The sequence below is a fragment of the Notamacropus eugenii genome, chromosome 7, assembly GCF_028372415.1.
Source record: "Notamacropus eugenii isolate mMacEug1 chromosome 7, mMacEug1.pri_v2, whole genome shotgun sequence".
Lineage (NCBI taxonomy): Eukaryota > Metazoa > Chordata > Mammalia > Diprotodontia > Macropodidae > Notamacropus > Notamacropus eugenii.
The window spans coordinates 83,153,954-83,181,265 of NC_092878.1; the positions used below are offsets into that span (position 1 = coordinate 83,153,954).

Sequence of the window (27,312 nt, forward strand, 5' to 3'; positions counted from 1 at the left end):
CTGGCCAAGTCATTTAACTCAGTGCCCCAAGCAACACTCCAAGACTATGAGTTGCAGAGAAGGTTCTAACCTACAATGGCAGAGGAAGTTACCCTAACCATCTACCAGTGAAGTCACAGGTCTAGTTTCCATCTCTAGCCTAAATAAATCATGTAAAAAAAAAGCCCAAAAAACCAAAGTAAACCATCATTGAACTGAAGCATTTCAATGGAAGTAAAAATGCTCTCTTTCAAAGTTACCTAAGTTCAGAGTGACTAAGTGTATTTTCAAAACAAATTATTGCTCTAGAATTCACTATTTTGTTGCAACACAAATAATTTCGATCTCATATGAAAATTCTTAAGAATTCCCAAGCAACTAAAAAAAAGGGTTTGGAATGTAATCTAATTGCAACGAAATGACAACAACAACAACAAAAAACTTTGCAGTCAGCCATTTTATTAAAAAAAAACCATAATGGTGCATTGTAATTTTTGGCAGTCACTAAAAGGCCTTTCAGGAATGTAACATCCATGATTAAATCTCTAACAAAGCATGAGTATAATATCACCACCAATTTCTTCTTTGTGAAATGTAAAAGTTGACAGTGAAAATCCATGAGTACAATGATTCTTTTTTCTCCCTTCATAAAGATTCTTTTATAAGTTCAGCTAGTCTCTGAAAAGCCTAAAATGAAAATGAAGAGATTGTCAGAGGAGAGAGCTCTGTCATAACTTTGTAAGTTTAAGTAGGAATGTTCCTTTCCCTTCCCTTGCTTTCTTTTTCCTTTCCTTTCTTTCTCTTCCTTTCCCTTTCCTTCCCTACTATTCACTTCCCTTTTCCTTCCCTTCTCATTTTTGATATTATTTGGGTACTAGGTGGCACCCTGGACTTAGGAAGACCTGAGTTAATAAGTGTGTGACCCTGGACAACACTTAACCTTTCAGCCTCAATTTCTGCCTCTGTAAAACAAATACGCACATGTACACACACACACACACACACACACACACACACACACACACACACACACACACACACCAGGGGGAGGGTGGGAGAGGTTCCCTCCATGACCTACATTTGTAGAGAGGAATGAGAGGTGTCTAGAGTTCCTTCACTCTGACCAAGCACCTCATAGGTAGATTGTCCTTTGGTGAGCAACTGATTTTAAACAGTTATGGCTACTGAAATAGCAACAAAGGTTACTGGACATACAGTCTATATAGTGCTCCATACTCAATGCAGGACTGGCCAGAGCTGAAGCTCTGCTGTTCTAGCCCTCAGGAACCCAGGGCCACTTCGACACCATGAAGAAGCATTGGAAGAGGGCTTCAGTGGACAATCTATCTGATGTTTACTGATCTCCCCAGACCAGTACAACAAGGAAGTGCTATATGGATGTTTCATGTTATTCAGACATCAACTAGTAATTTCATTTTGTCAGAAAACTAAGAAAAAAATCTAATTGGATTGTAAGTTCAAACACATTTATAACAAATAGGATGGAGATAAATCTATTTACCATAGCGCAGAGGTTAGTAATCTTTTTGTGTGTGTCATGACCCCTTTGTATTCTAGGGAAGTCTATGGATTTCTTTTCAAAATATTTTTTGTTGGCTACTCCCAATGGTACTTTATATTTGATTTGGAGATGAAACCTTTCATATATGTTGTCTCCTCCATCAGGTAGGATGTGAGTTCCTTAAGGGACTGCCTTATTTCTTTATTTGTATCTTCAGTACTTAGTACAGTGTTTTGTGCATATTAAAACTTAATAAATGCTTTTTCATTTATTTATTCATATATTCACAATGGAAAAATGCTAAATTTTGGTTTAGAGGTTAGTGAAAATAAAAGACATAATTTTTTTCCCATAAAATCTACTCATGGATCCCTTGCTAGAGGATGCCCAGTTTAAGAATACTTGGCTACTGAATAAACTATATTCACCTGGTCCATTTGTTCTGGAGAAGACAGAGAAAAGGAAGCTCTGACATAGGAGCTAGGCTTTGAGTTATCAGTGCTGAATGCATTCCCAGGAACTAGTAATACCTAAAAGAGTAAATTTATGTTAATTTAAATCATTCAACTGAGTATGATCTTTTAAAAAAGACAAGCAACATTCTGGATTAAAGATCCAGATTAAAGATTAAAGATAAGGGAAGATTAAAAGGGAAAATGAAGTATCTAAGGGAAAACAGTTTGATCTCAAATATTTGTATCCCTGAAGCCCAAAGTTTAAATATAATTTAAAGTTATGAAAACATTCAAAAATAAATCATACTAGAAATTACTATGATCAATGAAAGCATTTATAAAATACCCAGCTGCAAGTCATGCTATGCTAGATAAGCATATGAAGGTGCCTTTCCTTCAGAATTTGTAATCTAAGATAAATACTGAAATTCATAGGTGTCATTGGGACATCAAGGTGAATATCAACAATTAAGCGACTAAAGACACTAATGAAAGAAGTATTCCTACTGGGTGAGTGCACAAACATTCCATGTAAATGTTGAGGTGGAACATTTCAGGAACTGTTGGAGTGACCAGAGGAAGCTTGATTTGGAGTGAGTTAGTTCCATATTTAAGCTGTAATTTGAGCAGACTTGGAGGGGGAAGTGGGATGAGTAGATAAAAATACGATTAAGCAAATTGGGCCAAGTGAAGAGGGACCACCCATACAACTCTACAAAGAATATTCTATATTGCATGTCACTACTTTCTGTCCTCTCATTCTTTGTTCAGTTTGGTTTCCACCCCCAACCTGACAATGAAATAAGTGTAATGTAGCATGATAGACGCAGTCAGGAAGACCAGAGTTTGAAACCCATCTTTGACATTTATTATCTATCTGGTCATGGGCAAGTCACTGAATATCTCACATCTGAACATTCTCAGGTGACTCACTTGTAAAAATGAAGCTTTATCTGATGTCCTAGAAGGTCTCTTCTAACTCTAAATTTACATTTTATGACATAACAAATAATTAACCAATAGTCAAATCTAACCATCATTGCTCTTGAGCTCTCTGCCTGCATGTGGCACTCTTCAAAATCTTTTCCTTCCTGAAACTTTGTTGCTCCTTGGTTTCCATGATGCTACACCATCCTGGTTCTCCTAATGGTACCTCCTCATTTGTCTCCTTCCCTCTCTACCTCCTCTTTGTTCTTTCATTCCTTAAAAGATCAAATATCATAGACTTAGATCTTAAGAGGCTCCCCAGATCATCAAGTCCAAGTTCTTTTATATTTGTTGAAACCAAAGTCTAGAGACATGACTTGCCAAGTTAAGTGACTTGCTAAGGGTCTTATTAGGTAGCAAATTTCCAAAGTAAGATTTGAACCCAGGTCTTTCTGACTCAATGTATAGTATTTTATATACTTTCCCACACGCATCTCCAAGCCCTTAATCATATGATTGAGCAATAACTGTTTTAGAACTTACAACCATAAAGTTCGGAAAAATGGGAAATTTTATGGTCACTTAAGTAAAGAATTTAAATTTTTTGAGATTATTATTACTATTACTTTTACCTCTTTTTGCAAGGCCTTTTCCATAATTAGCTGTTTTGTATCAGAAACACCTTTAATCTTAATCCACAAAAACATCCCAGCCATGGGAACATGCCATTCTGCCAAACCTAGAAATAAAAGAGGGAGGTTAAACACCTTTCATTTTTAACTGTAGTGATGGTATCAGGGAAACTACTTGATGATACAAATACAGCTAATTAACATGTACTTTGTTTCCCAAGGTTTTCCCCCAAATATAAAATTAAAAAACATAATTTTCAAAATTCTAACAAGTGACATCCCAGATTTCATTTTGGTCAATATTTAGATCATCTTGTGTCAGTCCATTATCCAGAAGAAACAATTAAACCATTTTGGTTTTTATTAGTTCATTTATCCCTCACTAAGTATTAGAACAAATAGTTCAAGGATAAAAAAAAATTCCACTTTAAAAAAATGACTCTTGCAAAAAAGAAAATCTTGGCCTTCATGAATAGGTGTTGTGCTTTCTCTTCCTCCCACTCCTGTCATTCAAATGTATCAGAGTGACACAATTATTCTAGTCAAGCAGGAAAGATCCCTGGGGACCTAATACTACAGAATTGGTTCCCTCAAGGTTAGGGCTTAACTATAATTGAGAGAAAGGTTTTATTTTATAAGTGCACCACAGATGGTCATGTCAACCACTCATTCAACTCACTCTTTTGTTGAGAAATGTAACTCAAATGATATTTTAATGACATACCAACAAAGATTAGCAGACATACATATGCATTTACTATTTGACATAAGACGTAAATAAGCTAGCAGGATTTAAATCCCTTTGGAATGAAAGTTCTCAACAGGTAACTTAAATTGGACTGTTGCCTGAGATCTCAGGAAGTGGTACAAACTACTTCTAAAAGGGTTGTCACTACTTAAAATAGAAGCTACTTCTCACAGAGTCATAGATTCTCACAGCTGGAAGAGGCCTGGGGTGGGGGTGGGAGAGAGGTGTTTACTTCTTTAACCTCAGAGACAACTGGAAGGGACCCCAGAGGCCCCATAGTCCAACCTGCACCCCTGCAACATAACCAACAAGGGGTCACTCAGACTTTGCTAAGACTTCCTGCAAGGAGAGAAGGTGCACTACTTTAGAAGCAACCCATTCTCATCCTGGCCAGCTCCAAATGTTCTTTCCTTAAATCAATCTAAATTTGTCCCTACAAATTCTACTCACTGTTCCTAGTTCTGTTGCTCTCTGGAGTCATGTATAATGAGTCTGCCTCCTCTTCCTCATGATAGCCCTTTAAATACTAAAGACAACTACCATTCCCCCACTACATCTCTTCTGCTCTCCAGGCTAAACACCCTATTTCCTTTAGCTGATCACTGTATAACTTGTTTGGAGGCCGTTCATCACCCTGGCTGCCCTATTCTAGATTGTTCTAGAATTCTGGTTGCACTATAGGTTATCAAGGCCCTTCCTATATTGTGTTTCCCAGATCTAAAGCCAACATTCACATGTAGTCTTAGTAGGGAAGAGTACAATGGGACTGTTGCCATTCTCATCTTGGACACCTTTCTTTATGTCTTCTGATAATTTGAGTCAATCACTTTTTCATATGTCGTGTTCTGCTTAAAGTAATTAAAAAGAAAGCCCCAAAATTCCAGCAATAGACATTGAACATAATTTTAAAAAAGGACAACCTGTGGTTCTACTTAAATTTTAGCAAATGTCCTTGATATCTCTTTAGACTCATAAATAATAGTAAACAGTAAAGAATATGCATAGTATGAATAGTAAAATAGTAAAGAAAATGCAATTTTAAAAAACAAAGCTACAAAATCAGTAAATGAAAGATAAAGAGCAAATGGATAAGATTGTGACAGATATTTGTTCTTTATTAATTTTCAGATAATTTTGAGGGAAAGAAATTTTGTAGTTGAGGTTCTTGTTGTTTTGTTTGGGCTACAGTTCTTAACAACAGGGAGCTGGGCTCAGTCCAAGGAAAATAGTTATTGTTTATTTCTAAGGACATGATGCACAATCCACTGACCTTTAAGCCACTTGTCTGCAGCTGCCAACATGGCATCCCGCTGCTCCTTATAGAAGGCTATCACCCTAGAAGCCAAAAGCCAATATGAACAAGTCAGAACATTCTTGGAAAAGGTTAAAGAGGCTAATAGGTCTCTGGAGTACAGTTGATAAGAAATTGCTCTGGTTTCCAGGTTTCATCAAAGCATAAAGAGTTTGGTAAAAGAAGATAACAAGCCTATTTGTCTATGGAATACCCCCAAGATGATGAAGGAAAGGACAAAAATGTGAACCCTGAAAACAAGGTCACATTAGAAAAAGCAGAATCACTCACTAGTAGGGGAATGAGGAAAACCAGATTATGTTCTCAGGCCCATAACTAGTGACAAGAGTGACTTAGAGAAAAGATGTTCATAGACAATGTAATTACCCTGATTATTCAGACAGTCTGCCTCCTCAGCCCACTTTTTCTAGGCTGCTTTTATATAAATTTCTGTGTGTATAGCACTCACAACCCAAAATAGAGTGTTCCCCCACTCAAATTCTTAATGCCATTTTACGCTATTAAGGCTATATCTATCACATACCCAGGGTATGAAAGTCCATCATCCTTTGAATATTAAGGGTTTCCAGTTAAGCATGGGAAAACCTGCTAATTGATGCTGCTTTTGAGACTGTTCATGGAAAATCTATATATAATTATTTCATTAACTGACACTTTTTAAATAAGAAGTGGAGAGAGGAGGTCAGGAAAACCTGAGTCCTAGTCTTGTCTCTGGCATAAACCTGCAAGGTAACTGACCCTGGACAAGTCATTTAAAGGTTTGGTGCCCCAGACAACTCTCTAAGAGGAAGAGTTGCCAATGTGCATCAGTGGAGAGTGTTTCCACACTAGGAGTTCCCCACACTGAACAGTTCACAATCCAGATCAGAACCATACAACAAGAAACCAAAAACTTGTCCCAGTGTTTCAGTAGCATCTTAATGAGATAAAGTGATAGGAAGTGTCAGTTGGAAGGGTTACTTCCTTAAAACGAACTTATCCCAGGTCTCTGAATTATTTTGGCTGCCCTCTCTACACACTAAAAGGAAGAATAAGAAGAACTTCCATGGAGGCATTAAAAGACTCCCATAGAAATTTGAAGTAACTCCTACAATAGGAGCAAATGTTTGACACTCATTATCATTTGATCTCTTTGCTGACTAAGGGACTCTCAGAAGTGTTCTCAATTACCACTGTTCTGTGGTGCTCAGCTTTCCTTATAAGCCAGCTCTCTTAGCCATTACTGCTACTGGAAAAACTGTAGCTTTGACTATATGGACCTTTGTTGGCAAGGTGATGTCTCTGCTTTTAAGTATGTTGTCCGTATTTCCCATAATTTAGACCTTGACCTGAAAGGGCCAGGGTCTCACATTGCGTCCTGGGCCATCTCCAGTCATCCTGAGGAATATCATGTCACTGGACCCAGATGGCTCAGGAGAAGAAAATGAGGTTGCTGACCTGGCACAGCCCTCTCTCACTCAAATCAAAGTCACCTGCAAATCATGTCATCACTTTGATGTCATGGTCTTCTTCCAGAACGAAGGACAAACACAATAAGCACAAACAACAAGCACGTAGGTGGAAACATCCCATTATGAGAGCTGAGCCCCTGGGCTTACAAACCTCTTAACTAAAATGTCAATACCTGTCTACCTGTTTCAGGAAGCCCTCTTCTCCCCATTGTTGCAGGAGCTGGGTTATCAAGAGCTAAAAGAGAGAAAACAATGGTCAGGATCATGGCACATAGTAGGCACTTAATAAATGCCTATTGACTGGTTAAAACATATCTCCACCTCACTGCAAAAGAACCATTTACATACTTTTCAGTTGACTATATGTAAAAATTGAGGATGGTTATGAATCATCTCTAGTGAGCTCTGGTTCTAAAGGCTCTCAGATCCACACTACCTTGAACCAGAGTCCACTATAGCTATCTAAGCCCTGAGTACCTGAATTGACAAGTGGAACATTTAACATTGAATTAAAGCAAAGGAAGTAATTTTGTTCTTATTAATTTAAAATTGTTTTTGAAAAGTGAAATTCGTAGCTACATCATTTACACTTAGAAATGTTGTAGGATTTGCAGTTGGAAGGTCCCTTATAGGTTATTGAGTCTAATCTATCCAGTTTGCACATCAGGAAACTTAAGCCCAGACAGGATAGGACACTTGCTCAAGGTCATAGAGACAGCAAGTAGCAGAGCCAGGTTCCAAGCCCAGGTCCTCTGACTCCAGATCAAGTGCTTGTTATAGGCTTAAAGCTAGAACTTTTTTTGAAATGAGGCAAAGGAAAGATGTCAGTATTGCTGACAACAAAATATGAAAATGAATTTTATTACTATCTATGCTAACACAGGGAAGTAATGCCTGACAAGAAACTACTAAAACTCAGGGTTCAAATGGAAAATCTATTTTTTTTTTTGGAAAGGCCAATGTGAGAATATCCTTTGCTTGACTATGCATGTATGTTATGAGGGTTTTTTCCCCTTTCTTTTTCAATGGAAGTAGGAGATGGAAGAGAAAAGCAGATTTTAATTTAAAAAAACTAAATTAAAAATAAATAAAAGTAAAATGAGATGATGGTATTACTTCATCTGTGCAGAGTAGATTTGGAAGGGAGGGGGCTTGGAGAGCTTCTCAGGTAGAAAGGGCCACTCCATGTCTAGGAACATTGCTACAGCTTCCCGTTTCAATGCAACTAATCTAGTGTGTGCCTCCTACATGGGGTTAGGTGCCAAGGAAGATACAGAGTTATCACAGAAAGTCTTAGGAGGGCTTAGTAGTAGGGGAATGTGATGCACAATTAAGTGTAAGTCCAAATAAAATCTGCTAAGTGAATTTGAGAGGAGCAAAACAAAATACAAAGCAAGGCTCAGCAAGGCTCTCCTTTTTTATCTTTCTATTCTGTTTCTTATCATGTCTATATTTCTGTAACCATTTTGTCCCTTTCTCTTATCTTCTTGAGCAGCAAAGAATATGGTAGGAATGTAGAGTTTAAAGGGAACTTAGCTGGCATCTCATGCAACCCATACAGGAGAGAGGGTTCCTCTTTCATTATAGTCTGACAAGAGGTCCTTCATCTTTATCTGTAACACATCCTAGGAAAGGGAGCCTCCCACTTCTTGTTCCGCTTTTGGATAGCTCCAATTGTCAGGAAATATTTCCTCATGTGAAGCCTAAATCAGCCTCTTTGTCATGTCCACCCATTGTTCTGATTTTATCCTCTGAGACCAGAATGTCCATTCCCTTCAACTACTGGAACAAAGCTTTTATGTCTCCTTTCCTCCAGATCTTGTTTCCTCCAGGCTAAACATGCCCAGTTCCTTCAAACACTCCTCACATGACATGGATTCAAGGCTCTTCACTTCCCTGGTTGTTCTCCTCTGGATACTCTCCAGTCTATCAATATCCTTCTTAAATCATAGTACACAGAACTGAAATTCCTTAACACATATAGGTGTGAAGGAATCATACATCTATTCCCCAGGAATGGTATATTTGCCTGAGTGAGACTGTCAGAATCATTTTCCTCTGTTGTATGGGTTATGGAAGAAAAGTGGGGTTGCTTGGTTAAGCTCATTATGACAAAGAAAAATTCCCAATTTTTTAGGTAATCTCCATGGAGAATATGGGAAATTGACATGTGTGGACAGACTGGTCACAGATTCCTCAAATTCATTTAATAAAAGGATGGAAACCAATGACTTAAGAGTTGTTAATTCATATAAAAATCAATCAATAAATATTATTGTGAGATATGAATATATATATATATGTATATGTATATATATATTTGCTAGGCATTATTCTAGGTTCTGGGGATACAAAAAGAAGCCAAAGACAGTCCTTGCCCTCAAGGATTTTACAATCTAATAATGGAGGAAATAACATGCAAACAATATGAAGCAAACTATATAAAGAATAAGTAGGAAATAATTAACAGAGGGAAGGCACTGGAATCGAGAGGCTGGGAAAAAGCTTCCCTGTCTCAACTTGGACTTGAGTGTGACTTTCAAGTGATCATCACATTTGAGCCTGCAGAGAGTAGTTCACCTCTTGGACAGGAAGAGAAAGATAGATTGAAAGCATCTCTAGAAATCTCTCTTTAAGAGATATCATGCCAGGTAAATACTGTTATACTGAAGGGTCCAAGAAATGTCAACCAATTTCATCCATTTTCTTTCTTTTCTTTCTCTTTTCTACTCTTTTAAAAAAATCTGTTACACCATTCGTTTAGGGATGTGTTGACCCTGGGCAAGTCACAACTTCTATGCTTCAGTTTCCTCATCTATAAGAGGAAGAGAACGGTACTTACATTTCCAACCACACATTTACTTGCTCTTCAACACAGAATTACTTTGCCATTCAGAGTCTCAGTTTCCTAATCTACAGAATGGGGAAAATGTCACTTGTAGTACAGGGAGTAACAGTGAGGATCAATGAATACAAACCTTTTGTAAACTGTAACGTTCTGTTATTACTACAATTCTTAGTTTCTCTCATATATAATGTCTAGAACAATAGACCTAGAATAATATTAACATGTAATAGACATTAAGTGACAATCCTATTAGCTTTGACAAGTAGGGTTCCTTTGGAAGTGATGTCCCAATTTGGAAGGGTTAGATATTATTTAAGCAGATGGGTATATTTTATAAAAAGTGATGCGAAAATGTATAAGGAATACCTAATGTTATAATAATGGAAAACTTGTGAGATAGTATTCTTCTGGAATGTAGAGAAATATGCAAAGATCCCACTCTAGCATGGTATCAGAGCACACAGATCTGAAAACTGGTTCTACTACTCACTACCTGTGGGTCATAATCACTATGGACCTCAGTTTCCTCACCTATAAAATAAAAGAGTTGTACTAGATAACCTCTAAGGTCCCTTCTAGCTCTAGTTCCACAGCGCTTTTGTCTTTTCAATTTACATTCTTCAGAATTGTTTTTCTCTATAATGGTGTGTTTTAGTTTGGTGACCTTGGAATGGTTTCAATTATTTCTGAGGATGTCATGAAATTCACTGAATAAAAACCAACCTTAATTTTCCTTATTTCAAAATACATAAACACCTAATTTGGCTTTCTTCGTAGGAAGGCAGGAGCATAAGTGTGTGATTAAATAAAATACGTAGGGAAATGACATAATTACAAAACTACTTAAGAGTCAAAGACAGAAAGTACCTTAAGCTACATTGCTTTAGGTTTAATTCAAAATTGACTTTTCACTATGGTTCTTTTCTCCTTTAGTTACTGTATCTTAAGTAAAATCTTGTAATTAATTAATTGGTCCTAGAGAAGAGACAATTTTAGAATAATGATTGGGGCTGCAAAGGACCACAGGGATCAGCTAGTCCATCCCCTTCTTTTTAAAGATAAGGAAACAGCCATCACGATTTAGTGACTGATGCACATACAGCACTTAGAAAGTTTGCAAAGAAGCTTTCAAAGATTACCTCATTTGAGCTTCATGACAACTCTGTGAAGTAGGCACTCTAGGTGTCATTACCTGCACTTTACAAATGAGAAAACTGAGTCTCAGAGTTATTAAATGACTTGACCATGATCACACATGGACAAACTATGAATATCAGAGGTGGGATTTCAACCCAGGTTTCATGACTCCAAATCTATTTACTACCCCATGTTACCCTCACTTCTTCAAGATCACATGGTTTAAAAGTGGGAGCTAGAACTCAAATATTCTCATGTGTGCAAGGGTCCTTCCTGGAATTCCTCCTGCCTGTTTTGCAAAAAATCTTTTCCATGTTCATCACAAAAAAGATGTTCCATTTAGTCAATGATTCCTTACCTGTGTAAAAGTGCTGGTGTGCAGCGTTGACACTTGTATATGCAAAACAATTTGATCAATCAGAGGTTTGGGGCCAGTTATAAAACCTATTCTCAATCTGTGGAAGTATAGAAAAAATATTACACAAAAATATTGACACAAATCCCACTCATTTTGTTTTCATAGCTAAACTAGCTATTGAATTCCTTTAGAAGGCCCACTTTGACTCAAAGACCACACAGTGTCTTCAAGGGTATGGATTCTAGAAGTGTAAAGCATCTTAATCATATTATTTCATATCTCATTTAAAGTATGAATTTAAATTTAAGTATAAATTTTTAATGAATGGTTAAACTATGACCAGCATTTCTAGAAGCACATCAAATATACATGAGGCTGAAAAATTTAGCAGCTAAACTATTCTGAATTTTAACAAATTTTCCCAATTATTTAAAAACAATTATGAGCAAAATGCCTTTGAAAAAATGGAGGCTTACTAAGAAGAAAGGGTAGGTAATAATCAGATTGAAAAGTTGCCATTTTCATTCTCAGGGTATTTTATAAAGATAAGTGGGCTATGAAATGTGCAAACTCAAAGAACAGCATTTTCATGGTTGACTTTTCTAAAACAAGAAATCAGGTTCCATAAAGTCCCTTTCTTTTCTTATTTCAGGGTGACTAAAAAATCATTGCCTCAGCAAGTGTTCAGCTACAAGGAGGCAAGAATACATATCCCATGGCTGTGGCCACAAGGCACATAGATTTCATTGGTAACAACAGCAATAATAAATAATAGCAAGCATTTATATAGTACCTACTGTGCACCATGCATTGTACCTTAGTACTTTACAAACACTATCTCATTTGAGTCTTACTTGAATACTGGGAAGTAGGTTCTATTACCATCCTCATTTTAGGAAACAAAGGTTAAGTGCCCAAGATCACACAAACAGTAAGCATTTTGGGCTGGATTTTAATTCAGATTCTCTTGATCCCAGGCTCTGAGCACTATTCATTGTACTTCCAAGCTGCCGGTTAATGTATTTTCCCTTTCAAAGTAAACTATAATCCCTCTGGTCCTTGGTAGGAAGTTCTAATGAGTTCTTATGGACATAAAAATTCATCACTTGATGATCCTCAGATGATGAGTCTCCGAGTTTAATCAGGATGGTTCTCAGACAACACACCTAGTTGGGTTTGCTGGACTCAACCTAAAGCTCCTCTAGCCTATCAGGATTTGTAAGAGGTTATACTCTGTAGGCATGTCGTTTGAGAATCCAGGTTCACTTCTAGGTTACACTGAGGCCTTGGAGCAAGACTTCAGTGCATGTCCATTCATACAAATTTTAAAATGCCTAACAGAAAGTTTCTTTTAAAAGTAATACTTAAATAACAAATCAATCAATCAATCAAAAAGCACTTATTAAGTGCTTGCTATGTGGTAGGTGAAGGCAATAGTGAAACAATGCCTGACATAGAAAACATATATCAGACAATATCTGGAGCTGGGCAGGGTAGGGGGAGATGGACTTCAGCTGGAAGAAGATCAGGAAAGTTCTCTTGGAGAAGGGGAATCTTGAACCAAGTCTTGAAGGAAATGAAGTATCCTAAGAGGTGGGTGTAAGAAGAGAGAGAATTCCAGGAATAGGGGACAGCTAATGGAGAGGCACAGAGATGAATGGTGGAATGTCATGTATAAGAAAATGTAAGAAGGTCAGGATAGCCAGAGGATAGAGGGCATGGAAGGGACTAATGTGTAATAAGTCTGAAAAGGTAAATTGGCCCAGGTTGTGAAGAGCTTTGCATGTTAAACATGAAATTTAATATGATCCTAGAGGTGATAGGTAGGTTATTGGAGAGAGGAGAGACATGATCAGACCCGTTTTTTAGAAAGATCACTTTGGCAGTTATGTGGAGGCTACATTGGAGGGGAGAGACTTGTGAAAGAGAGACTAAATATAAGGCTACTGCCTTAATGTGAGAGATAATAAAGGTTGAACTAGGGCAGTGGCTGTGTGCATGAAAAGAAGAGGAAAGATGTGAGTGATTTCATGGAAATAATAAGACTTTGTAACTAAATGTGGAGTAAGAGTAAGGAGCTAAGGATGCCAATGAAGTTTTGAAGCTGGATGAGTAGAACAATGGTGGTGACTTCAAAAGATGTTTGGAAGAGGAGAGAGTTTTAGAGAAAAGATAATTAGTTCTATTTTGGACATGTTGAGTTTGAAAAGTCTATAGAGTATCTATAGGCATAGTCAAAATGTATTGCAGAACTGAAGAGAGTTTAGGACAGGATATATAAAATTGGCAGTCTTCTAAATTGAACCTATAGGAGCTGATTAGGTTCTCTGGACAGAAGAGAAGAAATAGTTCGGGGCATGACATGGATGCCGATTCAGGAAAGGTGAGTGAGGAGTGGTCAAATAGGACAACTAGGAGAGAGCCGTATCATGAAAACTTAGGTGAATATCCAGGACAAGAGGGCAGTCAACAGAGAGATCGGGGGGATGAGGATTAAATGAACAAATTATGGTGTGCAAATGTAATGAAGTACTATTCTCTTATGCCATAAGAAATGATGGGAGGCAGTTTCAGAGAAACCTGGGAAGACTTGTATGATCTGATGCAGAGTAAAGTGAGCAGAAGCAAGGGAACAATTTATATAACAACATTGCAAAGGCAAACGACTTTGAAAGACTTAAAAATGCTTATCAACATCATGGCCAACCACAATTCTAGAAGACTAGTGATGAAACATACTACCTCCCTCCTGACAGAGAGGAGGGACATTCTAGCGCAGAATGAGACATATATTTTATGGATATGACCAATATGGGAATTTGGTTCACATGACTGTTTTAAGGGTTTTCTTTTTCTTTTTTTTTTTCAGTAGCTGAGTATGCAGAAGTAAAATAGATTTTTCTTAATTGAAACCAATAAATATTTCTTAAAAAAAAAAATGCCTGGTAACCATGGAGAGAGCAGTTTCATTTGGATGCTGAGACCAGAAACCATACTGCAAAGTATTGAGAAGAGTGTTAGGAGTGAAAGTAGAGACATTGAGTGTAGAAAACTTATTTTAGGTATTTGGTTAAGAAAGAAAAGATATCTAGAGTGACAGCATCTAGGGGAGAGCTTCTTAAGGAAGGGGAGATGGGTGGATGCAGGAAGCAGGAAAGGAACCAGTAGAAAGGGAGGGATTGAAGATTAGGGAGAGAGTGAGAATGCTAGTGGGGTAAATATGTTGGAAAAGATATGAGGAAATGGGATAAAGGATTAGAGCTTGGTCTTGGTGAGCAAGGAGAACAGAAGAAGGGAGGGGGGATGATGGCAGTGAATGACAAGATGTATAGAAAGATGAGAGAACTCACAGTGAATGGTCTCAATTTTTGCTATGCAGGAAGAGGTGAGGTCTGAAGGTAAAAGGAGGGGGAAGAGGGTTCTATATAAGGCTTGAGGAGAAAAGAGAATACCTGGAATACTTTCTATCAGATAATCAATTAGGAGGAAGTAAAAGGATAGCCTGTGGCAGTAAAATCCCAGATGAGACTAGATAATAGAAATATGTAGTGGATCCAGTCAATCACTGGTGTGGGATTTCTCCCTGCTCTATTTAGCTGAAAGTGAGTAGGAGAAGAGGAGATAAAATGGTAGGAATAATATAGGATGAGGGGTCAGCATGGTGTGACTGGTGATAAGAACAGGTAATCTGAGAGTAGAGAATAATATAGAATTGAGCTGGTTAACTAAAAGATTCAGGTTGGAAAGATAGAAAAGTGCTACTAGAGCAGGAATGATGTACCAAGGAAAATACGAAGGATTGCAAGTGAAGGTCAGGTCAAAGAATAGGAATGGGAGTGGTGAGATAGAGAGAGAGTGGGAATGAGAAGAGGTTATAATCACACAAGGGAATTCCAGAGCTCTTGATCAAGGAAGTGGGTGTCTGCTGGGGATGGAAGCTCAATTCCATGTGGACAGTCTTGGGCGGGTAAAGGTGGGAACTTCTAAATCTTAGAGTTCTCACGAGGCCCCCCAGGAAATGACTGGAAATCGAGGTGAACCGAGCTATCTCGTGTATTTCCGCCTCTTCCCGTGAGATACGTGATGGGAGGAGCATCCCCGCTCTCGAGGCTGTCCCGGATCTGGGCACACCCATTGTTACCTAACAGGCACGGTATTCAGATGCAAACTATGCGGCTGGAGAGCTTAATTGGAGTCAGGAAAGCTTGAAAGTTCTCTTAGGCGGGAGGGGCCACGTGTGAGGACAGAAGGCTCCGCTTTTCCTCTCTCCGCTCTCCCCTCCCCCTCTCTCCCTACTTACACTTCTACTTCCAATCTCTTATTGTAAGATCTTTGCCTCCTTGGGAGATTCTTCGCTCCCTCCTAAGGAAGAATTCCCCCTGCACTTGTAACCGAGACCCTGAAATAAAGCTCAACCCTTGTTCGACTCTGATAGGTCTCTTCTCTCATACGAGTATCCGGTTTGGCCAGCCGAAGACCTCTGATAGAGGTAAGGTAAGACTCGGGTAGCCCTCAGGCCTCTAGGCCTGGCAGTTGGCGTCTCCAAACAGGGACAGGAGCGCAGATATCCTGGGTGCTTGGGAACGCCCGGAAGGGGCTGTGAAAGATGCGAGTCCCGAATCCTAGATTCGGAAGGAGAGAAAGAGTGAGAGTAGCTTCCCACACCCATGGGAAAAGGGCAGGGATGGGGAATCAATTGCCAGTAATAAAGCCAGAGGAACAGGAGGTCTGGGCTGAGATACTTTACAGGGAATGCAGGGAGGTGGGGGTCACTATAGAGTTAAACGACCTCCGAGAATTTTGTAAAAGGATTTGGAAAGTTTCTCCTTGGCTCGAGCAGACAGGAATATCAAGAGAAAGATGGGGAGTGGTCAGAGAACAAATGACCGCTTATGAGCAACAATGCCCCGGGGAGCTGGAGGATTTAGATTTCCTGATATTCGGTGTGATTAAGAGTCTTTTGGAAGGGCCGGAGAGACCAGGGCGGGATTGGAATGAGAGTGGAAGCGGAGAGAGGGGAGGGGAGAACACTGGCAAGCAGAAAGTTAAGGAGTGTAGAGAAAAAATAGATTCGGAGCTCCATCTAGCAGATGGAAAAGGCAAGGCAGGGGAGAATACGCCGTGTCTTCCCTCTGCGCCTCCTTATAGCATGCTCCATTGGTCAGACAGTCTAGGGCCACAGTCCAGTTTGGAAAAGGGAATACGAAAGGCTATAGAGAATGGAGAAGACGTAGGGACATTTCCTGTGCTAGAAATAGCGGACCCCAGTGTCCCCGGTGGGGTTCGGAGGAGCCACATACCCATAGAGTGGAAGAGAGTAGCGACTCTTAAAGAGGCTTGTACCAAGCACGGCCCCAATTCACCCTTTGTCATAGCCATGCTTGAGACTCTCAGTGGTCAGTTCGTTCTGACTCCTAATGACTGGAAGAGCTTAGCTAGAGCCTGCCTTACCCCTGGGCAGAATGTGGTTTGGGTATCAGAATTTTCTCAGAGGGTAAAGAGCACTACCAGTGGGCTGGGGGCTCAGGCCCCCCAGGCTTATCAGCGATTTACAGGAACAGGACAGTTTGAGGCTACAGGAAATCAATTACAGTACTCGGCCGCCGATTATGTCTTGATTGCCGGAATGGCTATTGCCGCCTGGAAGGTTATAGCCTCTAAGAAAGAGAGAGAGTTTCCCTGACTAGGATTATGCAAGGAAACACTGAGCCATTTACTAATTTTGTGGCCAGGCTGCAGGAGGCAGTAGGTCGAGACATGGGAGAGGAGAATCAAGGGACAGAGATAGTGTTAAAGACATTGCTGTGGCAGAATTGTAATCATGACTGCAAAAAGGCAATGCTGGGACTGCCGAAGAATGCATCTGTTGAAGAAATGATACAGAGATGTGACAGGATAGGAAGTCAAGTATACTTGGCACAGGTGCAAGGGGAGTACCTTGCCGCCGCCTTAACTAATATCTCTTTGGAGAAAAAATGTTTTAACTGCGGAAAACCGGGACACCTTAAGAAAGAGTGTAAGAAAGAAATAAGTACAGGGAGGGGCCAGGACCCTTGTTTTTCATGTGGAAAGCCAGGTCACCTAGCTAGACAATGTAGGAAGTTGGGAAACGGGGTGAGGGGCCCCTCGAGGGCCCCGAAAGTGTACCCTTTGGCAGAGAATCAGGACGGCCCCTTGGAGGGAGAATACAGGAGATTATGGGGCCAGAGGAAGGAATGCAACACCTTTACAGCTTAGAGAAGTGCCAGCTTGCAGCTCATCAGTTTACTATGATTCCCCTGAGAGACCCCATACGGGAGGAATCCCTGATATTACAGAACCCCTCTCATGCACCCGTAGTTATATATACAGGAGTTTATCCCACCGGCACCACAGCACTTCCATGCTCCAATGTGGTAGCCAAGCCAGCTCATATAGACAATTAGCTTCCCATAGCTATTGCCCTTCCCTTAAAGCACTCAGTTCAAATCCAGTTACTAAAGGAAATAGGACAGAATAGACCTGAGTGTACAATCTGGCTCAATGGAATTCCCATGACTGGCCTCCTTGATACTGGAGCGGATAGGACCTGCCTTAGCAGTCGCTCAGTACCCTGGCACTGGAAGCTCAAAGAAAGCCAGAGACCAGTGTGGGGAATAGGAGGGTGCCAAAATACCTTAGAGACAATGTACCCAGTAAAGTGGGAGGCAGAGGATCACCAAGGGACCGTATGGCCGTTGGTGATTCCAGGACTTAGTTTTAACATCTGGGGCAGAGACATCATGAGCAGCCTGGGGATGAGGCTATCAAATTTTTAGTAAGGGCCATTGCAGTTGCACTGGAGTCCCCACCCTTGAATTGGAAGTCAGACACCCCAATTTGGGTGGAGCAATGGCCCCTGACTCCAGAAAAACTCCAGGCACTACAACTATTGGTTAAGGAGCAATTAGAAAAAGGAAATATAGAGCCATCACAGTCACCCTGGAATGCTCCTGTGTTTGTTATAAAGAAAAAATCCGGGAAATTCAGGTTCCTTACAGATCTAAGGAAGGTAAATCAGTCTCTCATGCCTATGGGAGCCCTGCAACCAGGTCTCCCTTCTCCTAATGCCATCCCGGATGGTTGGTCACTTATAATCATTGACATTCAGGATTGTTTTTTTTCCATTCCTTTAAACAAAGTAGATTGTCCTTGGTTTGCTTTTACAATACCTCACCCCAATAACGAAGGACCTGCAAAGAGGTATCAGTGGAAGGTATTGCCCCAAGGTATGAGTTGCAGCCCCACCATCTGCCAGTGGTATGTTAATCAAGCATTAGAAAGCCCCAGACAGCAATACCAATGCAAAATCATCCACTATATGGATGACATCCTTATAGCTGCACCTCAGCTCAAGGATCTGGAGAAGTGTTTCCAAGCAGTAGAAAGGAACCTTCTAGGACTAGGATTAGTTATTGCTCCTGAAAAGATACAGAGAGGACCCAGTTACAAATATTTGGGATATCAGATACAGGGCACCATCATTCGGCCGGAACCCCCAAAATGGGATATAAAGATCCAAACACTCAATGATGCTCAGAAACTAGTAGGAGCTATCCAATGGATAAGATCAAAGGTGCCTATACCCCTACCTCTCATGCAACCTTTATATTCACTATTGACAGGAGACTCTGCTTTAAATTCCCCACGAACATTGACTCCTGAAGCAGCCAAGGCCATAGAGGCAATAAAAAAACAATTTTTAGAGTCCACCACATTCCGGTGGGATCCAGGAAGAGATGTGGAGGTATCTATTATCTCCACCACACCTCCCTATGCCGTCATACACCAAAAAGAGAAGCCCCTAGAGTGGGTGTATTTAAGTAAAACAGGAAGCAGTTTACTAAACAAGTGGGAATTTCTAGGACTGTTAGCACTAGAGGCAGTAAAAAGAGCTACCCACATGTACCAAAAACAGCCAATTCTTTATGCTACACTCACCACTAAGGATGTAGAAGAGTTAGCTCAGAATCACGTTTCTTGGGCCACTATACTCCAGTGGGCCCAGGTGAAACCAAATTCGACTTTCCTATTCAAAGAGTTGTTACAGTGGGCCCCAGCACCAGTGAAAAGGTACTCACCCAACCCAGTAGAAGGGCCTAACATTTTTACAGATGCCACAAAACATCACAAGGCATCTATTTATAATTCGGCCTCCCAAGAGATATATATAGTTAACACACCCTACACCTCTACTCAACAGAACGAGTGGGAAGCTATAATCCAAGCTCTCCAAATATATAATGACATACCCATTAACATTATTACTGATAGTCAGTATGCATCTTTATTAATTTCACGGATTGAGGACTCTATTGTAGATTATCGGTCCAATATTTTTTCACAGTGTGAGCAGCTATTGATCACCATTAATAACAGAACACACCCTTTTTATGTTTTACATGTGCGCTCACATACTAATGGCACAGGACCAATTTTTGAAGGAAATCAAATAGCAGACAATTCACTATACCTTGTAGGGCACACTGTGGAACCACGGGAAAGGGCCCAAAAGGCTCATGATAGGTTCCACCTAGCCACAGAAGCCCTCTGCAAATTATATGGGATAACTCAAGAACAGGCCAGAAAAATTGTTAAGAGCTGTCTCCAATGTATCCCATTCCACCCATCTCTAGACCAGGGTGTCAATCCTCGTGGCTTGGCACCCAATGAAATTTGGCAAATGGATGTCACCCATCTTAAGGGCCAGTGCATACATGTGACAGTTGACACATGGTCCGGATTCCTTATGGTGACTTTACAGCCAGGTGAATCAAGTGCTAAAGTAATTCAACATCTTTGGCACTGTTTTTCTGTTTCAGGTTTACCCTTAGAAATAAAGACAGATAATGGTCCTGCCTACACTTCTCAAACCCTTACACACTTCCTCCACGATCTAGGGATTCGACATGTTACAGGAATCCCCTACAATCCACAAGGCCAGGTGGAAAGGGCCAATCTCACCTTAAAGGCGATCCTCGCTAAACAAAAAAGGGGAAGAGGTCGCCTAACACAATCAGAGCTTGATACAGCTGTGTATACACACAATTTTTTGCATGTCTCAAAAAACTCACATACTACTCCAGCTATGAGACATTTTGTGACTATTCCAAGACAACCCCGCAAGGAAAGTAATACCCAGGCTGGAAATAAGGACACATGGGCCATGGTAAAGGATATGGCCTCAGGGAAATGGCAAGGTCCGTATAAGATACTAATATGGGGTCCAGGGTATGTTTGTGTCTCCACAGGAAAAGGGGATGCATGGATTCCCATTAGAAGGATCCGTAGGTGGAAACCGGTGTCGGAAACGACGGAGACGCAGGAGGCGACGAGCCCGGAGACCCCGGAGACCCCGGAGAAGGATCATGCACCACCTGAGTCTGCTGCTGACAGCTTTAACCTTGCTGCCCACAGAGGAAGCAGCACTCATCGCAACCACTGACATTGCTGACCACTCCATTTAGGCATCTCTTTCCAGCGGCTGAAGGAGGACTTTGATATCACAAACCCAGGACACATTGGGGGGGAAGGGGTGACCAACTTTTCGGGAGATGACCAACTTTTCGCCTGAATACCACAGGCTTGGCCATTCAGGCTTGGCCGTTGAGATCCATTTGCATGACTAAGGGGGTGGTGATGTGTAAGGCGCCAGCACTAGCTGCTTCTCTTAGAATATGCTTTGGAAGTAGTGATTGCCCTTTCTCTTGTTGTAATTCAGCCATTTAGCTTCACCTTTGTTTTGTTGGATGCCTCTCTTTGTCAGTTGTGCTAGCTGCAGATTTCTGTGTGAATGAAGTTCTTGTTGTGGGGTCCTCATATGCTAAAGGCCTTCCTAATCCACTCAGCCTCCAGCCACTATTTGCTCTAGAGCCATGTGCATGCTGCGCAAAACAAAAAAGGGGAGATGCTGGGGATGGAAGCTCAATTCCATGCGGACAGTCTCGGGCGGGTAAAGGTGGGAACTTCTAAATCTTAGAGTTCTCACGAGGCCCCCCAGGAAATGACTGGGAATCGAGGTGAACCGAGCTATCTCGTGTATTTCTGCCTCTTCCCGTGAGATACGTGATGGGAGGAGCATCCCCCCTCTCGAGGCTGTCCCGGATCTGGGCACACCCATTGTTACCTAACAGGCACGGTATTCAGATGCAAACTATGCGGCTGGAGAGCTTAATTGGAGTCAGGAAAGCCTGAAAGTTCTCTTGGGCGGAGGGGCCACGTGTGAGGACAGAAGGCTCCGCTTTTCCTCTCTCTGCTCTCCCCTCCCCCTCTCTCCCCACTTACACTTCTACTTCCAATCTCTTATTGTAAGATCTTTGCCTCCTTGGGAGATTCTTCGCTCCCTCCTAAGGAAGAATTCCCCTGCACTTGTAACCAGAACCCTGAATAAAGCTCAACCCTTGTTCGACTCTGATAGGTCTCTTCTCTCATACGAGTATCCGGTTTGGCCAGCCGAAGACCTCTGATAGAGGTAAGGTAAGACTCGGGTAGCCCTCAGGCCTCTAGGCCTGGCAGGTGTTGGCAAGATCCAATCCTGTGTCTAACTGAGGTGAAGTGGATGAGTAGGTTATGGGAACTGAGAAGGTTGAGAAACTGGGAAATAAGGGTGTTTGAGGAAACATCAAGATGAGAGTCCTCAAGCAGGAGTTGGCATAGAAACAACAAACAATGGTAGTTTCAACATGCAAATTATCTGAAATATGATCTTACCCTGAAGACAGAATTTTTGAGAAAGAATCTGTTCTGATGACACGACCGTCAGTATCCATAGAAAGAAACGTTGGTGCCCAAGGCTGAAAAATAGAACCAAAAGTAATTATGGAATTGTATTAGGCTCTAGATAAGTGCTTTATTTAAGTTACATTTTTTTCTTCTTCTGAGATAGCAAGAGAGAGAGCATGTTAGGATGGGATTCTAATCATTTCTGTTTTCATTATCCTAGCCCCAGCTGGAAAAGAGAAAAGTTGGACTTCACCTTCTCTTGTAAACACTTGGCCTTGTTCATGGTTTCTTTAGCAACATATGATATGTATAGGGGTTAGGCTTAGCAGAAGTGCCAATTGTAGATGAAACACAATTTTTATGAACTTTAGGGAAACTCCTAATCAGATCAAGAGAAAGAAACTTATGGGATAAGTTGAAAACGAAGGATGGTGGACACATACACAGTAGTGAAGAGTCAGCTAGATAAATAAAGAAAATGGAAACTGGAATTGGTATAGGTTATAGAATGGGCCTATGACTACCCTAATTGAATGCAAAAGATAAAGGAGTCCACAGTTACAATGAGGACAAAAGGTTATGGTTGTATATGGTTTGTTCTTTGTTCTTGAAGAGGACCACAGCATTGGGGATGTGATGACATGATTTGCAATTGACTTTGAGTAAGGGAGGGCTGTGCAAAGTCACCAGCCTCACTTTCTCCTATTGGTTGTCCTATAGATCCAGAGTGAATTGGGTTTAAGACTTGGTATCTGAGAAAGAAATCTAGCCAGTAAACACCAAAATAACTAGATAGCTTTCCGCCATCAAAATTTCCCTTCCTTTGGGCAGAACACCCTCAGCTAAGGGCTGAGGAGAGGAGAGGGGAGGGGAAAAGAGAAGAGATGAGATGCTGAGTTGTGCAACTGGAACTGGCCAGCTGGGTCCCCATTCAGGCAGCTCAGACTACTCACAGGTTGTGGTTTGTCCTTTATTCTTGAAGAGGACCATGATTTCAGGGAAGTGATGACATGGCTTATAATTGACTGATTTGAATGAGAGAAAGCTGTGCAAAGTCACTAATCTCACTTTCTCCTTCAGAGTCATCTGGGTCCAGTGGCCAGACATTGATCAGGATGACTGGAGATGGCCCAGGATGCAGTGCAAGACCTTGGCCCTTTTAAGCTGTCTTTTCAAGTGCTCACTTAGAGTGAGGAAACATTCAGTGAATAGACCTCTTTATGAAGTAAATTGAGGGATGGCCCCTTTCATTAAAAAAAAAAAATCAAACTGGGAAGGGAAGACCCTCAGGTCTTCTACTGGCCCAAAGAAAAACAGTTCGTATTTATATTCACTTTGAGCCTGGAGGGCCCCGAAAATAGGTATTAAGTACAGAAAGGGATAGGCAAAGAAAGGCATGTATAGGCAAACTTCAGGGATCAATAACTCACATCTACATAGTGCTTTCAGATCTTAAAAGTGCTTTCCTCACAATAACTCAGTGAAGTAGGTACTGAGAATATTACTACTCCCATTTTACAGATAAGAAAGCAACCTGAGGATCTGGGAGTTGGCTGTTATCTTGCACAAACAAATGTCTGCGGAAAAATTAATTTGTTAGCTTATAGGCAAGTACAAAAAAAAAAAATGGAAGATGGAAATGCATGCTTCCTTCCTTCCTTCCTCTTCCTTTTCTTTTTCTTCTTTCTCTTTACCAGTGTTCTTCCTTGAACTATGAATATCTATAAATTTTGTTTCCTGGTAACTGTCACTATTCTAACTCCTGCTACTCCTTATTGCTTAGGAAAAAAAAAACTGCATGTTTTGCCAAAATAACAAAATAACTAACATTTATATAGCACTTTAAAGTTTGCAAAATTCTATATAAATATTAACTCATGTAACAACCTTATGAAGTAGTGCTATTATTAACCTCATTCTCACCAAAGCTACCTCCAATGTTTCTGGAACTTCTGTGACTATGTTGGTAAAGGAAAATCATTATCAATTACTTGCTTGGACAGGCCCTTTCTCATTTTTGTTGTAACATTTACATTACGATATTTTTGAATAATAACCTTATCCAGGGAGCTATAGTCTTCCAAAGTCACAAAAGCTTAAGTTCTTGTCATTGTGACTAATGACCTCAATCACTTCAATCTTTCCTTAATCATACATCCTTATCATCTTCCTTATTGCCAACCACAAAAATCTTCGTAGTTAGACACCTAAACTTTGAATGCCATTTCTGCAGGTAGCTCTCTTTCGTTCAACAGCTTTGCCATTAAGCTCTGTGTGATTTTGCATTCATGGCTGCAACTACCTCCTCTGTTGTGGTGGAGATGTCAAAATCTAAGTCCTTGGAGTATGGAGATTATCATATTATTTATGAGTATGTACCATTGTTCACATTGCCTCTTGTATCTCAAACTCAAACCTATGATTAAGATCTTCAGTTTCCTTTGCGGACTCTGACTTTCATAGCAATGAAGAGAAGTGGCCTTTGGAGCTAACTAATGAGCACACTGAAAATCCATTTTTCTACTGTCAACTTTCAGGCCAAAGCATTGGCCATCGTGTGTAGGTTAGGGTCCAAAAAAAATACCAGCTTTGGTTCTTCGGTCAGATCAAAATTTATGGGAAACAAGATGAGCCAGCTAAAAACTCAAGTCCAGAAACCCATGTTGCTTTCTATTTAATAGGTAAATAAGAATCCTATAATAAATAAAGATGTTACCAATTTTAGGACAGGGAGATAATATTGTTCATCTCAGATAAATTATATGCCCTAGTTGTGTGACTTTGGGCAAGTTATCTTACATTTCTGTGTTTTAGTTTCCTTATCTGTCAGGGGCATTGGGAGGAAGGTACTCTGTACATCTTAGAAAAATATGCTTTGAATATTTGAGATACCCATCATGGATCCTGGATATCACTAGCATAGATGGTGCTTTTACGCATGCTGATTATAAACCCATTCATTTCTTTCCATAAATCTTCCACAAAGGCTTTACTCAATGTGACAGATTTCATCCTTCCCTCACCTTTCATGCCATTCCTCATTCACACACACATACATACAACATCTTTGATGAGGTTTCTTATATAGTTTTTTGCAACTAAGTCATCTAAGGTAACATAAATTCATCATGTCTTTCCCCTGTTCTTTATACCATGTGCCATTTTGATTCTTCTAAAATTATGGTGTTGTGGGATTTTAGGTGAATAACAGAACATCATGAATAGGAATGGACTATGTATTCTGTGGTGGAAGTATTTTGATTGATAACAATAAGAAAAAAGTAGAGTAATATCTATTCTACAATTTATAACTCACAAAGAAAGCAATGGAGTATGAAAATATAAATTTAATAAACATCTCTTTAATGTAAAGGTACTTCAAGATACTTTAAAGTTTTCTTTTTCTATCTGATAAATTTTGTTTCAGCAAAATAAACCAAAACAGGAAAGGGAACCCCCACCAGCCCAAATATAATATGTGAAAACAATATAGCAAAATATCACTTAAAAGTGACTAGTAAATTCTTGCATATTAAACCATAAAATTCTGTTATTTACCATTTGTGAAAATAAAGAAAATTTGTATATTTTAATTTTAACAAGAGAGTATCATTATCAACCTTGGTATTTAACTTGGAATTTAATTATTTAAATAACTGTAATCAATGTTTATATTATTATTTTGATTCTTTTTTCCATTTTGTATAATTTCACATATTTCCCCCAATCTCCAGTTCAAACTGTTTAAGTCCAGAGATATAATTATTACATTAGTTCCCTTTATAACTCCTCTTATATTATTTGTTTTTGTAATTTCACTGGTGTCAATTGAATCTTGGACTCTAAACAAATGTATATACACACATCCATGCAAAACACAGACCATGAGTTTCTACAATACTAACAAAATCTTTCCACACCTTTCATACTTATCCTCCAGATAGGTGTAGTGTTTAAATAGAGGCTTCTCCTTTCAAGCTACAATAATGGTCTCTTCTATTCTAGCTCACAAACTTGTGTTCTTCATTTTGTTCCCATTTTGGGGGGCTTTCCACTCAATTTCTAACCACTGGTTCCTCTCCATCTCTCATTAAGTGGAACATCAGAGATAAAACATTAAAGAGATGACAACTTTTCTACTCTTTTGAGAGTGTGGCCAGAACCAGATTAAAAAGTAGTTCCTATCTGATTTTGATGTGTTTACATGTTAATAAAAAAGAAATACACAAACGTGTGGTTTTCCAAGACAATATGGGGCTCACAAAGATTCTTATCTATGGTTTATTGGTCTCCTTTTCTATTTGAGTTTGATATCACTGCTCTAAAGTCTCATTATTTAACATCTTAAGGTTTGCATCTAAAGGACTCTTCACTAGTACTGGATTCTTCTCCAAGGAGAGCTGAAAATTTTCAGTCATATTAAAAAAATCTACTTGTCTCATGAGAAAAAATTCTCTCTCTTTTTTGTATTAGACATTTTGGAGATAAAGACTAATTTTTCTTGGGTTTTAAAAATGTTTTTAAAATTAATTTTTTAAATCCTTAATTAGAAATCATGGGCAATCAGTATTTTCTGTCATGATGTGTTTTTTCCTGACTGCTTGAAAACTTTGAAGAAATGATGATTGACAACTACATTTCCAGGGGATCTAGATATTGAGTTGCTTTGTTAGCATTCTAACATTCTATTCATTTATGGTCTTTATAGACATCAGATCTTCCTTTATAGATATCAGATCTCACTTTGCCTTATTTTCAGGGAAATTTTGGGAAATTTTGTCTTTGGTTTCCTGAAATCATCCACTTAGGCTTTTTATTTATTCAGACTTTGTCGTGAGACCCAGAAGTCTCATTTTGTCTCAATGAGTTCTGTTCCTCAGCTCTATCACCTTAATTTATAGAAATCTCAAATATTTTTTCTGCTATTTTGATTTTATTTGTTCTGCCCACTCTGCAGTTTTGTCTTCTAGTTGAATAATTTTATTATGTAATGTATATATAAAATCTATATAATTTTATTATGTAACCTATAATAACTTTATTGTGTAATCTGTTATGTAATCTATATATTATTATATAATCTATATATATTAGGTAATCGATATATTATATAATCTATATTATTATGTAATCTATATTTTATGTAATCTATATTTTGGTTAAAAGTTTTCCTCAGAATGCTCCAAATCGTTGAGTCCCATAT

General features: G+C 39.5%; 1 protein-coding gene across 4 annotated transcripts in view; it reads right to left on the reverse strand.

Moving 5' to 3' along the window:
• Positions 1 to 421: 421 nt before the first annotated feature.
• Positions 422 to 27,312, reverse strand: part of AADAT (aminoadipate aminotransferase) — a 43,839-nt gene continuing 16,948 nt past the window's right edge. For all 4 annotated transcript variants that reach the window (XM_072624300.1, XM_072624297.1, XM_072624299.1 and 1 more), the window contains exons 8-14: positions 22,098 to 22,180; positions 11,370 to 11,466; positions 7,200 to 7,261; positions 5,534 to 5,598; positions 3,516 to 3,622; positions 1,930 to 2,031; positions 422 to 666 (exon numbers count right to left, since the gene is read on the reverse strand). In XM_072624300.1, coding sequence (XP_072480401.1) covers positions 625 to 666; positions 1,930 to 2,031; positions 3,516 to 3,622; positions 5,534 to 5,598; positions 7,200 to 7,261; positions 11,370 to 11,466; positions 22,098 to 22,180 — 558 coding nt within the window. In that variant the 3' untranslated portion in view covers positions 422 to 624. The remainder of the gene's footprint in view (positions 667 to 1,929; positions 2,032 to 3,515; positions 3,623 to 5,533; positions 5,599 to 7,199; positions 7,262 to 11,369; positions 11,467 to 22,097; positions 22,181 to 27,312) is intronic.